At 34.7% G+C, this 16,815-nt stretch overlaps 1 protein-coding gene across 1 annotated transcript in view; it reads left to right on the top strand.

Moving 5' to 3' along the window:
• CSMD1 (CUB and Sushi multiple domains 1) overlaps positions 1-16,815 on the top strand; it is a 1,189,318-nt gene that overhangs the window by 588,604 nt on the left and 583,899 nt on the right. The window contains exon 5 of the mRNA XM_054196719.1: positions 1,956-2,163. Within this exon, the coding sequence (XP_054052694.1) occupies positions 1,956-2,163 (208 nt within the window). The remainder of the gene's footprint in view (positions 1-1,955; positions 2,164-16,815) is intronic.

Below are 16,815 nucleotides of genomic sequence, written 5' to 3' on the forward strand. Positions count from 1 at the left end.
AGGGTCATTCTAGATATTATTGGGTAACAAACCTTGATTTTCCTTTCTGATTTATTATGGTTTTACAATAATTTTTAATTATTGTAATCTTTGCATGTATTATGCACCAGAAATTTCAACTCTGACCCTCAGTTTTATCCATGAGTTCTTTAATTTTCACTTCCTTTCCCCTTTCATCCCTCAATGGCCCTTTCAATACACACTGTATAAAAAGCCAGGAATGCGGGGAGGAATCACAGAAATGGCCTGATTTCCGCAATAAAAAGAAATCTTTTAGGAGTGTAGATCTATTCCACCCCCAGATCTCCTTCATTTAAAAAAGAACACATAAATATCAGGGTCCAGAAAGTAAGATACGAAATTTATCAAAAACACCTGCCCTCCTCTGAGAAATTTGTCTGCCAAGAAATCATGAAACTCAGTAACGCTTTGGTAGCCAAGGTTAGGTTACATTTCTTTATGTCAGAATTTACTTTGCATATAGAAGAGTAAAGATAACTACCTCTTTGAATCTCTTCAGCAGCTTTCTCTCCTCTTTTCAGTCAAATTAATGGTCTACACAATACATAAATGTTAAAGAAATTATCCTGTTTCTGCCTTTCTCCCAATTCTTCCTTTTATTTCAGTTCCTTATTAGCTACTTATCCTCCTTTAATAGTCTCCTTTTTTTTTAATGTCCAGCCACACTATTCCTCTTCCTTTGATTCAAATGAATCCTTTTTCCTTCAAATCTTCCTTTAAAACTCACTTTCACTGACAGGCTTTCAACTGTGATTGAGAAGAGCAGCTTTACCCTTACCTCTCTCTGTTGTCTTAATTAGCTATTCAGTTATTATCCTAATTAGATTGTAAGTTCCTTGTGTCATGCACCTTGCCAAGATATTTGTTTTTAAATCTCCACGTGCGCTTATAGAATGCAAGTAAAACCTAATGATAATGGCAGTAAGTAAAGATGGTAAAATGGATAAAAATGAAATGCTTCTCTTCTGATCATTCACCTATGCAGAAATATTTTTAATTACTATTGCTGTAGCTTTCATGGCCACATTACAGCACACGAAAAGCCACTTGATGAATTTTTAATTTTTTATGCCAATGAATTGTATGGATGACATGTTTTATTGGTGGGGTTTTTTTAATTATATGTTTTAATACCCAATACTAATAATAATCAGAATATCTTTAAAGCTTTCAATGAAAACGTATGGGGCAAGGACAAGTACAAGAAGTCTGTTAAATCCATTGGCAACATATTAAGCAGCATTCCAGGCTTAGCAGGAAATTCCTATGCTCTGTATTTTTTGAAATTTGGTTCATAAACATTAAAAAATCTGTGTTATTAACTGATGATATGTGAACCTTGGAAGGTTCATCTGTCAACAAAACCTTCTGAATTTATTCGCCATCTGTAAGCATCCTGATTCAGAGCAAAAGACTTGAGAATGGCTAGTATGATTTTATTAATGGTTCCTAGTTTAGGACAGCATTTAAATCTATATTGTTTTTTATATAGTTTTTTATAGTTAAAAGGAATGAGAGAGATCTTAGAAAATAAATATTCAATGTTTTTTAATTTATAGCACAGAAAGGCTAACTGTATTTCTGTGATTCTCTGCCTGGTTCTCTGGTTCTTTCCTAGGCTGCCTCTGCGGACGCTCTCCTAGAACCAAAGTTCAGGTTCTCCAAATCAGCTCATACTGTGTCTCTGCCGATCTTATCCTTGTTTGTCCTGGCACTAAACTGTCATCAACAAGGAAAAGAAGTCAAAAAACCCACACCAAAAATATCTGCAGCTTAAATGCCAGAAAATGTTCTATTTTGTTTCTCTATGTACATGTATTTGTGGGTAATCTATGCACAGAAGGGAAGAGCTGGGTTTGCTATGGCAGAAACAAGGATGTTGCTTCACTTATTTATTGTGCAGCTCCACTAGTAATTGATATTCTGTTCATCAGCTGAAGGAGCTTGTGGAGGGACACTACGTGGGACAAGCGGAACTATTTCAAGTCCTCACTTCCCTTCCGAGTATGAAAATAATGCTGATTGCACCTGGACCATATTGGCTGAACCAGGAGATACCATTGCTTTGGTCTTTACTGATTTCCAGTTGGAGGAAGGGTATGACTTCTTAGAGATCAGTGGAACAGAAGCACCGTCAATATGGTAAGTCAGAGATCTTGTAAAGATCTTTTTCTCTTTTTCTTTGTTGGTGAGTATTTAAGACATTTAAAATATTTTCTACCTGTTAGTAATGATCATTTTGTTACTACATTTTCCTTTGGTCCCTTTTACTCTCCAGAATTACAAAAAAATATAGCAGTTTGCCTCTGCTTCTTTCCAAATCTTCATCCTTCCTCTTATTTTCCTCCATTTTGGAGAGTTATAATTCTAAGGTGTCTTAGCAGTGAGCATTTATTGATGTTACATATTTGATCTTGGTATGAGAACATTTCCTGATGTTGTGTCTTGAATGGCTTATCATGATATTGTACTCCAACAGTGAAAGCAGTGAGCAAAAATCAGCCTCACAGTAAAACAGGAATATATAGAGAGCAAATAGATGCCATCTTATTTTAAACAGGATATAATTCAGTCTTACTACATGTACTCATGTATGCATGTATTGTTATCTTATGTTGGCTGATGTTAAAGCTGTTTACTTAGCAATATTGAGGCTTAGTAATTATAATACTAAATCTACATTATCTGTACTAAGTAAAAGATGAGAATTCTGTCTATGGGAACGGATTAAATTGCAGAACACTTTGTATTAGGATTTCTTTGCATGCTACGTACACAGGTTTTTAATTTTTTTCATCACTGAAAATATCTTGTGCTTGACATTTGCACCATTGTTATAAAATGTAGCCTAGAAAAGAATATAGATCTGCTGCTCACAGGTGATTGATGGTTATTATCTTCAGAATGCCTTTTTGGAGATGTGAAGCAATCTAGCTATTATTTTAATGTCATGACAGGGTAGGCAGTGCGATGTATTAATAATTTTGGAGTTCTAGATAGCATCTGATCTGTTGAAAAACTCTATCAAATAAAAATGGGTGCCGACCATGCTTGGCAAATATGTAAAAAATCTGTTTTGAAGATACTTCTGGATCTGTATCACAAGATTACTCTCTCACATTTCCTCACGACCAAAAGTCGAGCAATGGCTGTCAGTGAAGCAGCTTTGTATCAAATTAAAGTGCTCGTGTCTGACTGTCTGAAGCGTAATATGTGAGTGCCCCGTTCGCCTCTCTCATGCATGGATATGCACGACAGTCCTCAATGCCAGTGTTTTCTTAGTAGGGATTCTAAGGACCAGAAGCTGAAATCTTGAAGCGGAAGAGCTAATGGACTCTTACTGTGGAACATAAAAGTCTGTCCATTTAATTTTGTGCATGAAGCTCTAGTAGACACTGAACAACATATTTGCAACTTTGTTGCAAGAAATTAATCTGTTACGGAACTTGAACATGCAAATATAGGAATAACTTTACATTTACAGATAGTCACATATACATATCTGTTCCCTAGAAGATTTCTGATAATAGATGATGTACAAGAATATGAGCAGAGCGTGATGGAAACATATTCTGCATTGATTTCATACGCTATTGATATGTAGGAAATTAGAGATATCATAAGAATCTTATTTCTCCTAGAATTCAGTCTAAACATTTTTCTCGTTTTCCCTGATACTTGTTTTTTTGATTGGAGATTTTTTTTTATAATGCTAAACTCTTATCACTAAAAGCTAAGGATTTAGTATACATTCCTAGGATCGTTGATGAAAGTTTGGAGAAGCTATGAGAAGTTGCATAAAAGATGTTTAAAGGATTATTAGATAATATGGAATGAAGGCTACACATTCAGCTATATTTAAGCCAGTTACCATAGCGACATTAGAGCCATGCTAAATGTAGTGCATGCTGTAATCTGCTAAAATCAGCTGTGTGTTTAAATGTAAAGTTGTTCCATACTTAAAACTAATGGTCTAGAGGTGTATCATCTTAAAATGTGACTTTTTTATTTTTTTTAATTGCTCCCTTTTATTGCATCTGGCATCATGTCAACAGCTTTATACAGTAATTCTCTGTTAGAAGACACGTATTCCATTAGCACGGTCTGGTAATTAATATTGTTTTTTCATTTAAAGGAATATTTGCTGTAAAATAAGTCAGATATTTTCATAGTGGAGAGCATAGAAAGACAGATATACGAGCACTGCAAAAGCTAGGAAGACAGTGAGAATTAAGAAAATAATTTCGGACTCATGATTCTTTAGTGATTTTAGTGTATGGTGCAATAGGTCTGGGTTACCCTCTCCAGACATATCAACAAGGTTAGAAGCAGTTCCAGCATGATTGCAGTAAAAATGGGATGGACATTTTTAAGTAAAGCAATGGAAATGCTAGAACAAGAAGAATCTAAATGCTGAGGAAAAATAATCTGATGTATATATAAAATAGGTGTATGACAGATACTGTATTACAGTAATTATATGCCTTACATTTATTATATAATAGTAATATTAATTATATTGTATTACTTATATACCTCATGTTTCTAAACCTTCTTTAAGATGTTCAGTTGATTGCCATGTTATATAGCTGGTTGTTGGTTTGTTTTCCAATGCATTGAAAAGGAAGAAGAGGTTTGTTTATCTTTCCTTATTCTTAAAAGATTATTTGAAAATCATTAATACAGTCCATCCTAATGGAATTAGTTTAGAAAAGATTCAAGTGACATTACCTCACTATTTATTTTATATCCGTGATACAGTGAGAGTTTCCAAAGCTATTCAATTTTTTTTTTTTTCCCTAATTAAAGAGCAGTTATATAGCTCTGGATCTTGAATGGATGTGCACATATAGACCACATTTTTAATCTTGCTTTGAGTCAATGTAAGTGTCAACAGGCTTAAAAAGATGAACATCAGTGTTTGCAAAATGAATGTGAAGCAGGTAGAAGAGGCTTTTTAATCTCTGGAGGAAGTAAAAGTATTATTAGACTGTAGATGAAAGAAAGCTTTTTGAATTTGAATCACTTGCTTAATTTGCTATTACATAAAGGATTTCTAGATTTAAAGCGTGTATATCTTGAGTTTGTAAGCTCTTACTCACAATGCCAAGAACAGTACTTCTGGAAGCATATCAGAAAGACTGTCTCTTTGCTATGTCTGGAGTCCATCTCCATGTCCACCAAATAGCTAGATTTTTTTGACCCTGAAGGGCGCCTCTGTTGTTAATTATTAGAAGTAAAAAAAAAAAAAGGCGTTTTCGCATAATTTCTGAACATTAAATATAACTTTTTAAATACTTCCAAGCATGTACCTTTAGACTTCAGAGTAAGTTAAATGGTACTTAAAATTAAATCGGGGTTGGATCTAGAGATAGTGTTAAGAAGTATCTTAAAAGCCCAGGCTGGTTTTGAAGTAAAATCAGGAATATAACACTTGGACAAAGCATCCTTTTGAAAATCCCTTTATGAGTCTTTCCCAGGAATCCTCCTTGAAACTGAGGTGATTTTTATTGTTTTTGGTTTTTTTTTTATCTTTTTTTTTAGTTTGGACCAAGTATTTTGTTATTATTTGCAGTTTAGATAAACCTGGGCAATTCACATGGGCATAGATAGGCCTGACTCGGGCTTTTTCCTGTAAACGTGCCTTTGCCATAATTTTTGCAAAATTAAAAGCTTATTTCACAAAAAAATTATCTTGGACTATTACAGTATGCATGAAAGGTGATTATGATGCTAAGAATAATTCTGCAATTATTAAACTAGGAATCTTAATATTGAACATATTCTGTTCTAAAATGATTTTTTTCCTTTTACCTTACAATACTGATGTTATCTGATTCTGTTTCCATTTAAAACTAAAATTATTATCCTTCAAATTTTTGTCAGCATTTGCCAATACAAGAGAATGAACTATACCTCATGCTTTTTAGTCCAAATTAATTTCCTAATACTATTTAAAAATACTTTTAAGATTATTCTGAATTCCTTATAAATCACCTCAATATCCTAGTGAAAGGCCATAAAAATGTATGTGGATGTGAGAGTGATTTGGAAGCAGCAATAATGAATTACTACAGTCTTGGCATACAATTTGACATAAGTACCTGGAGTTATCTGAAACTCACTTCTTATTTCTGTGTTAATGAATAACTCGTATAACAGCTAGGTCGTCATACTAATTTGTGTTTCTTTGATAAATATACCAGTCCAAGCACTTAGATGTAATTCAAAACAGTAGTATTTCGATCTGCATGTTTCCTGTCCTGTTTATAAAGATCTGTCATACTCTTACCACCCTCATTGTGAGAGGTCTATAGCAAAGTAATGCATGAGATTATGGAGTGGTCTAAATCACCTTTTTGATAGACACCGATGGCAGGCGGTAGATCCATACATATAAGCTGAATATTTAGCTTGGAATTACATAATTATACAGCTAAAGAGCACCATCTGTTGGTTTACTGTGGAAAGATGTATTGCCTGTGGATGCACTTTCAATAAAGTTGTTGTTATACACCAAAAAGCGCTCATGACATACACTTGGCAACATAAGGTTCTGTTTTCTTTTCATTCTCCATCAGCAAGAAAGGATGTGCCGTGGCCATTTAATGAGAGGAAAGCAGTTAGATTCCAGCTTTTTCATTTGAGAAGACTATTAAAAAATTTAGTAATTTATTCTTAAATACGTACTTATTTTAGCCTCTTTAGAGACCTGCTGACAGTCATCCTTTTTTATCACCTGTGAAACTGTGCAAAGCTGTATGTTTGTTTTTGAGATGCATGTTTTGGTAAAGGGTTCTCTTGCTGTCTGTTAGTTTTTGGAAGCTCTTACCTTTCTCTGGGTTTTAACTAGGTTTCCCCTTTTACCCGTTTTAGTTAGGAAACTGGGTCCAATAAGTATAAGCTTCTGGGCTTCAGAACCTGTCTGACCTGCAATGAACCACTTTTCATTTTTTTTTCAGGAAAAGACGTTGCATAGTTACCCTCAGATTCTTTCTATTGACTTCCATGTTGTGAAGTTTCCAGTTACGGAATAAAAATTCCGTAGTCTACCACTCTTGAAAATCAGCATTAATGCCTGTTTAACACTAGAACACTATCTATCAAATATATATAGCAACACCAAGACTTTTAAAATTGACTTACTGTAGAATGTCATACAGTTCCAAACCCCCAAGATAAATTGGAAGGACAAAGATAACTTTAAGGTGAGTGAGAGAGGTAGAATGTGTGTCTGTATGAAGAGCTTTGTAAGACCGAAAAATACAGTGATAATGACAGAATATTAGATATTTCAATTAATAATATGTTTATTTACCTAATTAGAATTAAAGTTTTGTTCATTAAATATGTTTTTGCTGATTTCTTCCATGCCACATTTGTTCAGGTTCTTGCTACAGCACACATCATTAGGCATTTGCAGATTCAAACTGAGTAAATGCTAGAAGAATCCCTAAAAGAAGTAATACAGCAAATCGCACGTCTCTGTGAGAGGCTTAGCGGAATACATCTTTTCCCCAGCTTCTGATCGGGTCCTGTCAGTTGCTGCCTTTGCTGCTGATGCTTGTTTCTCGTAATTTCTCCTGGTTTCTCCTAGTTTCTCCTAGTCATTTTCTTTCGGCAACATCCATGCTCCCACTGCTCCCTTCCCTTCACCTCCCACCAACATTTCCAGTTTCTGCATCCTCCCTTAGCATTTGCAGTCATTTCTGCTTAAAATCTAGTTAAACTTATCCGAAACGAGCATTGACACATTGTAGTTGATCATCTTGTCCTTTTCCCTTAGTTTTTAGTAGTTTGAAAAAAAACCAGTCAGCCATGTGATACACTCATAATCAAAATGGTATATAAAAAGTTTGCAAACACTGTGTTGAACTTGGAGTGCCTGTGAAGTTCTGTAATCTTGGAGTGAACGTGTTCCTGGTCTCAGAGTTGTTTAAAAATAGTCTCAGAAAGGATTATCCCGCTCACAGATTAGGGAATTTGGAAAGAAAATAGGCACAGTGTTTTGCATAGGGTGTAGCTATGTATACTAAGCATGTCATACAGACAACTGATATACCCTAGTTCTTAAAGTATTGCTTTCCAGAGTCTTTTAAAATTCCCTGAGTGGGAAATAGCATGTTTTAATTCGCTATCCATATGCAGTTCTTTGGCATAGCAGTTGCTATACCCAAACATATGCAGACAAACAGCTTCTTCACTCTTACAGTTTTCCCATAATAAGGATTAATAAGCTGATCTCATCAGTGGTGTATCTTGTACTTTGCTATATTTATCAAAATCATCATCTTCCAAAATGGATTTTCTGCAGGCATTCAAATGCCTGCTTGAAAAAATGAATTACCCACAGTTGTAAGTGTATTGTTAGCAGACTTGGGAAAATACAATGAGCACTGCTCAGTACCTTTGGAGTCCGTAGAAAGAGAAACCCAATGTAGGTGAGACAGGTAGTGAAGAGTACTTCCCCCTAACATTTCTATAGGAGGAAAGATGAAACATGACAACTGCTGATATGAAGGCAAAGCTGCAAAGAAATTGTTATTTTAAGACAGAATTACTTATTTCCCCCCACCATGGACATTTGCCTCCTTTTCCTTTCAGCATCGTTTTTCCTTTTTTTTCTTTTAAATTGTTTTGATAAGGAGAATGTGTGTGATTTTATTTTTTTTCTTATTATTTAAGTATATATTAAATAATATGGTGTGTATTATGATATAAGCAGATGAACTCTGCTGGTCACAATGAAGCACCTTCAGATTCTAATTCCTAAAATGACCACAACGAAAAAAAGGACACAAAGTAGTGGTTTCAAAAATAAGCTCAAACGTAACATCTGAATTTGTTTGTGATCTCTGAGTTGCTGGCATTGCACTGGAAGAATGGGAATTACGAAGGGAATAAGGGCTTTGGGTTGGGGAGTTGGGAGAGAATAATGAGTCTAACATGAGAAGAATTTTGTTTGGGTAGGTTGGAGGACAGTGTAACAGATTTTAAAGAGTTGGTAAGGTTTTGGATACAGCTTTAGGCTGGGTTGGAGGGGATGGGAAATTTGAACTTCAGTGTAGCAATGGGGGAATTTGGTGCTCTAGGTCAGAAGAGCCTTTGCAGAGTGATATCCCAGATGAGCCTGGGAAGTGTCCTCAAGTCAGCCCTCTCACTGGCACAGAGTGAACAAAAACATCCTAACCCCACAGGAATACCACTCTTGCTAGTGCTATTGCTTTGACCCAGCAGGCATATCCCCTCTGCTTTCCTCTTCCCCCAAAACAGGACTGTTTTGGTACATTTACCTTTGCTGTGTAGGACAGCAGTGGAGCCTGGCCTGCTTTCTTCTTTCCTGGTAAATACATGGTAGCTGTGTGAGTGTCCTGTGATCTTTCCCCAGGTACTGGCCCATATAATGATGGCATGTGCTGAAATATGTATGTAATATTTCTGAGAACTTCAGGTGGAAGTGTAACAGAACACTTTCCCATTCTTCCTTTTGGACCACAGCTTTCCTTTGGACTGTGTGTTACCCTTGTGTTCAGAGATGGAGGTGATGGAAAAAATCTGATTTTTAAAAAAGGAAAAAGTTGGTAGAGTTCTGATGCAAAGGCAAATCTATTTAAGCTTATAAATCAGTTAATAAATATGTTTTGTTTATCGTAATATCTCACATAGAAATCTTGCAGGAGTTCTTAGGCTTGTATTTAAAGAAAGCATATCTGAAATTCTTTGGTTGTCTTTTGTAGTATCTTCATGCTAAATAATACATATATATATTAGTAACTGTAGGCAGAAGAGTACGTGGAAGCTTTTGCAAAGATTTTGACCATAAAATAAATATGATGGTAAATGTACTCCATGCTAGTAGTAGTGACTAAACTTATATAATCTCTTGTCTGTGTTAGCTGTAAAGACACAGAGACCGCTTAGCTGTTAACACCAGCATGTGAACGGTGTATGAAGTGAGAAGTACAGAAGCAGTAAATTGATGCTTAATTCACAGAACACTATTGCTTTCTTTGCACCTATTAATTTACAGCCTACTGCGCTGAAGAGGTATAAAGGCTTAATTCATACCACATCACAAACTGACAGGAACATAAGAGTGAGAACTCACTTAAGGAAGCACTGTGACCTACAGTATAATTTTCCACCACATTTAAAATAACATGAAAAGCACTAGATTTTTAAAATTAAGTATGTGAACAAGGTTTAAATACATTAAGAGAGAGCTTGCATTGCTTAAAATACCACTAGCGTTACTGTCCTTCTAAACAGACTGTCTAACCTTGGGCATTCATTGTGCTCCTAAAATTTGCTTCTACTAGGTCTGTTGCATTGTTCTAGAATATCTATACTGTTAGCCTTGTTTTTTTGCGAAATTCGTGGCATTAGATTCAGGAAAATATATTCTAATGATGAAACAGCTCATATGAGTGTATTCAGGTAATGTTAGAAGCATTTCTTAGAGATATTTATGAATCACTATGTTTCTTACTTATGCACAGTATCTATCCATTATAGTCAGCCTCAAGTGTAGCTTCCTAGTAAGACAAAACCTACAGATATTCTGATTTTTGGAACTCTAGATCAAAATCCCACCCCCATCCTTTGCCATATAGCCCTACCAGTGATGCTAGATTTTGCGTACAATAATGACGGTAGTTCTGAAAAAACGCTTGTACACCCTGATTTTTCCACAAAAAAGAAAAAAAATAATTTGGAATTCAAACTGGAGTTGAGTAATGTAGATATCTGTGGAGGTTTGTGTTACTGTGTGAGAAAGGAAAGATTAATAAAGAAAATCTTGCTGAGAACTTCTGTGTGCATAGAAATATGAAAAGAAGTTACAAAATTGTAGAAGTAATATGATTCAGTTCATCTGGGCAAATAACAATTTACAGACATCAGTATTCGGAATATTAGATCAGTCTGGAAAACAGAAAGACATTTATTCCCTGGAGCTTAAACGAAGTTCCAGTTTTGTCGCTGGTACCTAGTTTAGGAATAATATCAGAAAGAAAACCAGTCATGGTGTATCAAAGCTACATTGGCATGAGTAGTGACCTCTTTCCCAATTGGATCAGTGAGGATGAAGGATGGTAATTTACCAAACTGGTCTTTTCTAATGTACTGTGTTTTTCTATGTTAAATTTAAAATATATTAGGATTGTAATACTAGCTATTGCCATTTTCTTAAAGATATAGTAGGATTTTTTTAATACATCGTGATATTTTTAAACATGTTTTCAAATACCCGAATATATGAAAAGCTGTTTGATAGGAATTAGCATAGTTGAATGCATTTGTACTTTCCAGCAAGTTAAACAGCAAATAAAATGATCTCGGCAATTAATGATTATTTTTTAAAAGAAGGATAAAATTTTAGGATGTAAGAATCAAGTACGAATATACGCCTGATTTATTTTTTTCCTGGATTCACTGAAAACTGCTGAAATATGGCACATAACAACTAGGTATACAGAAGTGGACATACTCCCCCAGAAAATGCTTTCTGAATCTCCACTGCAGGCTTTTTTGGCCAACTACCTAGTAGTTTTTTGCATGATTCTTCTGCTAAGACCACTGCTGTAATCTATGTTAGCGCAGAGTAAACCAGTCAATGAACTGTTCTTACAGTTAATAAATACCTTGGCCCCTGGTATCTCTGTTTAGTTAGCAGACAGAACGCATTGATTACTTCTTTGACTCTAAAAGAATGTTAAATTGAATTTAAATAACATGGTTATTGATGGTTACTCTTTTTTTAATGTCTGCACAGTAGGCTAGTGATTGGACTTAATGGGTTTTCTGGAGAGGTCTGCACTTAGAAAATACTGCACTGGTTTGTATCTCTGATGTTTTAAAGCAATAGTTACAGCACTGAAAGTTTAGAAGTGGTATGTAGCAGTGACTGAGATATTTTTTCTGGCTTTCCCATCTCCCAGTTAGGCAATGGAGAGGACAAGCAGCAGGGAAGGGAATTTGCTGTGGAAAAAAGAAAACACAAGGATTTTGCTGGTTAGACAATTTAGCCAAGCTTGCAGCAGCACCACAGTGTGGTATGAAGTTCAAACATAAACCATGTAAAGTAAAAATTAAAACCAGAAATACTAGCGATTAGTTTTTATATACTGGATACTTTGTAGCTGATGAGTATATTAACTGAAAAACTATTCGGTATGCTAATAAGATTGGCAAATAATTGCATCACACTTTTAGTGAAGCAGACAGAAGGGGCAAAAAAGAGATGCAAGTATTCCAGGCCAAAAAGTGAGAACTTATATTAGGACAATTGTTATTTCTTTAGAATAATGTGACCCAAGCATTAGAATCCTTTGATTAGAAACAATAAAGTAAAATACGATGTGAAGATCTAATACAATGGAATTCTGTAATTTTAAATTTGTACAAAATCCCATGTAGGGATACGTGGTCATCTGCATTTGGAGGAGACCAAGCTTATGGTTTTATATTGTATTCAGACCTTTTGAAAATTATAGGTAAGGTATCAAAAGAAAAGGTCAGTTCCAGATATTGTTCTTTATCAAAACAAAATCCACGCTTTCACTAGAATGTATTCATTTTTCCACACCTATTTTGAAATTAGAACAGCAGAAACAAATTCCCCAAAACCATATAAGAAGTAGCATGTAAGTGAACTTCAGTAACTTCAAATGAGGTTTATAAACTGTGTATTTAGTTACGTTGTCACAATAATCTACATTTGTCTTTTTTGGTTGACTGAAGTGAGGGCAGTTTAGTTTACAATACATGCTGAAACAGAAGTAGGATATATTCTAGCAGAGCATATATGCACATTTACTGGAGTGTCGTTTGTCATATTTCTGTGTACATAAATATATCATTAATATTACAAAGTTGAGCACTCAAGAATAAAGAATGCCAGCTTTAGTTTGACCCACTTGTACATAAAAGTTCACATAGCTTTTAAATTATGCCATCAAATGCTCTTACTTCTCACTGTGCTCTGAGGCTGAATTACTGTTGTGCGTTTAAAGAGACACCAGTCAGTAGGACTGCTGCTACACATGTTGAAATGAGAAGTCGTGTGCATTATCCAGGGTATTAGAGGAAAAGAAAGGAACGTCTCATGATTAAAACAGAGTACCTCTTTAAAAACTGAGTCTTATTCATGGTTTATTTGCAGGGTTGCTATGTCATGGTAACAAGTATCTTCAGACCAGATTTGCGCAAATTCTTGCTAATATTGTGGTCCTCATTTCTTGTATAGCTGGGTTCAGCTCCTTTAGGTCTTCTTTCAACTGCAAGTATAGCCATGGGAGCATAAACCGAGCAAACAGAATACCAGGTACTCAAGACTCACTTTTTTTTTCTTTTGGGGCTGAGCGTTGTACCAAATTAACATTCTTTTGGTGCTGTTTCTAATACTCAGACTTTCGTCCTTATTGGAAAAAAAATAATCTTTAAAATATCAATGCCAAAGAGAATTTTCCATGTCAGGAAAATAAATATTTTAAAGGTTTATATTTATCTTTCCTGTGCTGTAAAAAAAAATAGTAGTAGTAGTCTAACAATAAATCTTCCAACATTTTGCAAAAATAAACGCAAAGATCATTTGAGGTTCAGCAGTATTGTAAGGGAGCACATTTAAAGGTAGAGAAAATCTTTTACTGGACCCTTTTTAATTAGTTTCATTCTTGTTTAGCCAGATGAATTAATCTTTTTTTTTAAAGTGAATTAATTTGAATAATTTTTATTTAAAATCCCATCACTTTGCAACTTGAATATTCTTCTATTAGTTGTACAATAGGAATTGCTCAAGACTCTTCCTCCTGTAAATCAAGTAATGTTAGCTATTTCTGCAGGAGACTGGGGGCTGCATCTCAGTTTCACAGACTGGAAACAGTGCTTGGATATACCATTTAAGAGCATAAACATGCTTCTTTACTCATCTTCACTCTCTGGGGGAAAAAAATAATTTTTTTTTTTATCTACCTTGAAAAAATGGTCATTTTTAATAGAGCGAAGTATAGCGTTACACTTTGTTAAGTAAAATAAAATATATAACTGACTGCAGTTTTCCTATGGAAGGTTCTAAAAATTTAAATGCATTTTTAGAAAAAAGGTAAAAGCATTAAAAATCACCATTAGCGTTTTCTGTTTCTGAGGTCGAAACTGTGGTTTAATATTTATGGCCAGCCTATATCTTAGAACTATTTAAAGGATGCTAAAATGTCCTTTTGATATTATCTCCTTGAAGATGTTAGGACAAGTGCTACCTACTACTGTGATGTCATTCACGGTATTCCTATTTATTGCTCTTTTATTCAGCCATAATGGATACTGTCCTGGTTTGAGCTAAAACAGAACCGATTTTGTTTTCAGTAATTTTACTTTTCAGTTAAGTCTGTTCTGACTAACTGCACGCTCTGAGATTAACGGCGTATTTTAAGACTTAAAGAAGGTCTTATGAAAATATACTGGAAAGAAAAAGAAGAGTAAAGAACTTCTGTAGATCATGTGCAGCCCATGGATGAAGTGGATAGAAGAGACTGACTTCCAAATAAGGGCTTTATGGCTTCTAACATTCCTATGCAGTGAATTTCATTTCAATCCAATCATGTGTTTATATCATGAATAAGCTTAATAAGGCCGCAAATTCAACTGGTATGAAAAATGCTTGTCCTCATAACCTCAGAAGTGATAGCAGAGGAGGAGGATACTTGAGCCGTTCATGTGAGTCCCTATGACATGGTTCTCGGTACAGGATTGCAATGAACAGACCTTTCTTTAGCTTATTAAAGAGATGAACTTGAAACAGCATTTGACCAAAAGTGGAACACTGGAGCCAGGCTGTTCACAGGTTTAAAAGGACGTTTGAAAAGTAGACAGGTAATTAAAATAGAATGAAAAGATCATTCAAGAATGGATGCTTCCTTCATCACAAAGCAGATTCAGAGGTAAAGGTTTAGAGCATGTAAATACATCCACGCAGAGAAAATACTGGTTCATACCTAGCTATACTAACAAAGGAAGGTATGATTAAGACAAAGAACCAGAATTTGTTGCCACAGTTGAAAGAAGGAATGGCTTTATTAATTAATTTAGCAAATTTCCAAGTTAACATTGAATTCTCCATCTCCTCATTTCTTCAAATTGAGATTGGATGTCTGTCTTTGATTTGTGCTGTAATCGGATATAAATTATTGTGTACAACCCAGGGTTAACAACAGGATTTCTAGTTTTAGGATATGGAACCTAGATCTAAAGACTGACTATATGAGAAGACTTCTTTCTACCAGTTCTTTTCCTATCTTCATTGTTGTGGAAAGAAACTTCAAAGTAGCAAATCTTGTATTTAGCACTGAAGGTGTGAGATTCCAGAATTTGGCACTATTTACTGGGAGAGTTTCTAAAGCCGGCTTCAGCTCTTCTGCAGAGGGCAACTATCAAGAGAAATCTTGGTTTCTTAGAAACTGATGTACAGGTTTTCACAATAAATATTTAGAATTCACACACTGCCCCCTGGGTAGCAATATGGTAATAGAAAACATGGGTAGTGTGTTTGCTTCAGCTGCTGTGTTTGAAAGCAATCCATTGGAATCCCATTGGGCTAGATGAAGCTCTTAAAAATGTTAATTTTTTCCGTGTACAGTAAGTAGCAGTAAAGCCCTGCAAATCTACATAGACTTGAGAGCTGAATTAATAAGCTCTGTTTATATTTGGGATTTATCCACATTTTAAATGGTTCTGTACTGGGAGAATCTCAAGTCATTGTCAAATTTTAGACACTAATCACTGAGTTTACAACAGAAGAGAATTTAGGCTTTCAAAAAAAATTTAGGGATTTTAATATGTATCTCAAAAGATTGAAAAGAAAGATTACTTGTTTGATATGAAAATGTTTTAAAGAGTTTGCAGCTCCTTTTTTGTTCCAAATTTGGATATTGTTTCAGAAACTTTTACTTCTCAGGAACAATTATAGCAGCTTCCTATTTGTTCAATGTAAAGTACATAGAACAGGAGCATTTTTCCATTATTTAGAAGTCTTTATACAGCTGATTTGCACTTTTTGTCTTGATCTTTTCTTCGTGGTTTATGAAGTATAGCATCCATTGATACAAAGATGGACAAGTTTTCTCTTTGCATTATTCTAGAATTACAACAAAAACAAAACCACCTGTATTCTTTATGCATCTCTGATGCAGAACCGATGTACACTTTTGTTAAGATATCATGATCTGATAAATCCACACAACAGACTGGAAATTCTTAATTAGAAACAAGACATTTCCATTCTAATAATCAACTGTGACCTGTGTAAAATAAACCGTAAAAATTCTCCATCTGAAGAAAAGCATATTTTTCAGAAAAAACGTTACATCTATCCCTGATTTAGCATTCTTCAGTGTCTTTTGTAATCCGTTCCAATGGTTAATTATCTTTATTGTTAAAATCAAGTATCTTATTTTCAAGCTTGCATATGGGTAGCTTCAAGTACCAGTCATAATATGCTGTTCTACAAGACTGACTAGCTGTTATCAGACTCCAATTCCCAGTAAATGCTTAGAAACTGTTACCAATAATCCCACAACTTCATCTTTGGTAATATAAATTGATCCAAATTTTTGAGTTTTTTACAACAAGATACCTGATTTTTTAATTTTTTTTTTTCCAAATCCTGTGCAAATTGCATTATCTTCTTGGTAACAAACTAAAATTGTGAAATAGGAAAGAGCATTACAGTAGCAGACATTTGCTTATTACTTCCTTACCACAGTAACACAAGCTCATGTTAAGCAAGTTACCCATTGGTCC

The sequence above is a fragment of the Rissa tridactyla genome, chromosome 3 (genome assembly GCF_028500815.1).
Source record: "Rissa tridactyla isolate bRisTri1 chromosome 3, bRisTri1.patW.cur.20221130, whole genome shotgun sequence".
In the NCBI taxonomy this organism is placed as follows: domain Eukaryota; kingdom Metazoa; phylum Chordata; class Aves; order Charadriiformes; family Laridae; genus Rissa; species Rissa tridactyla.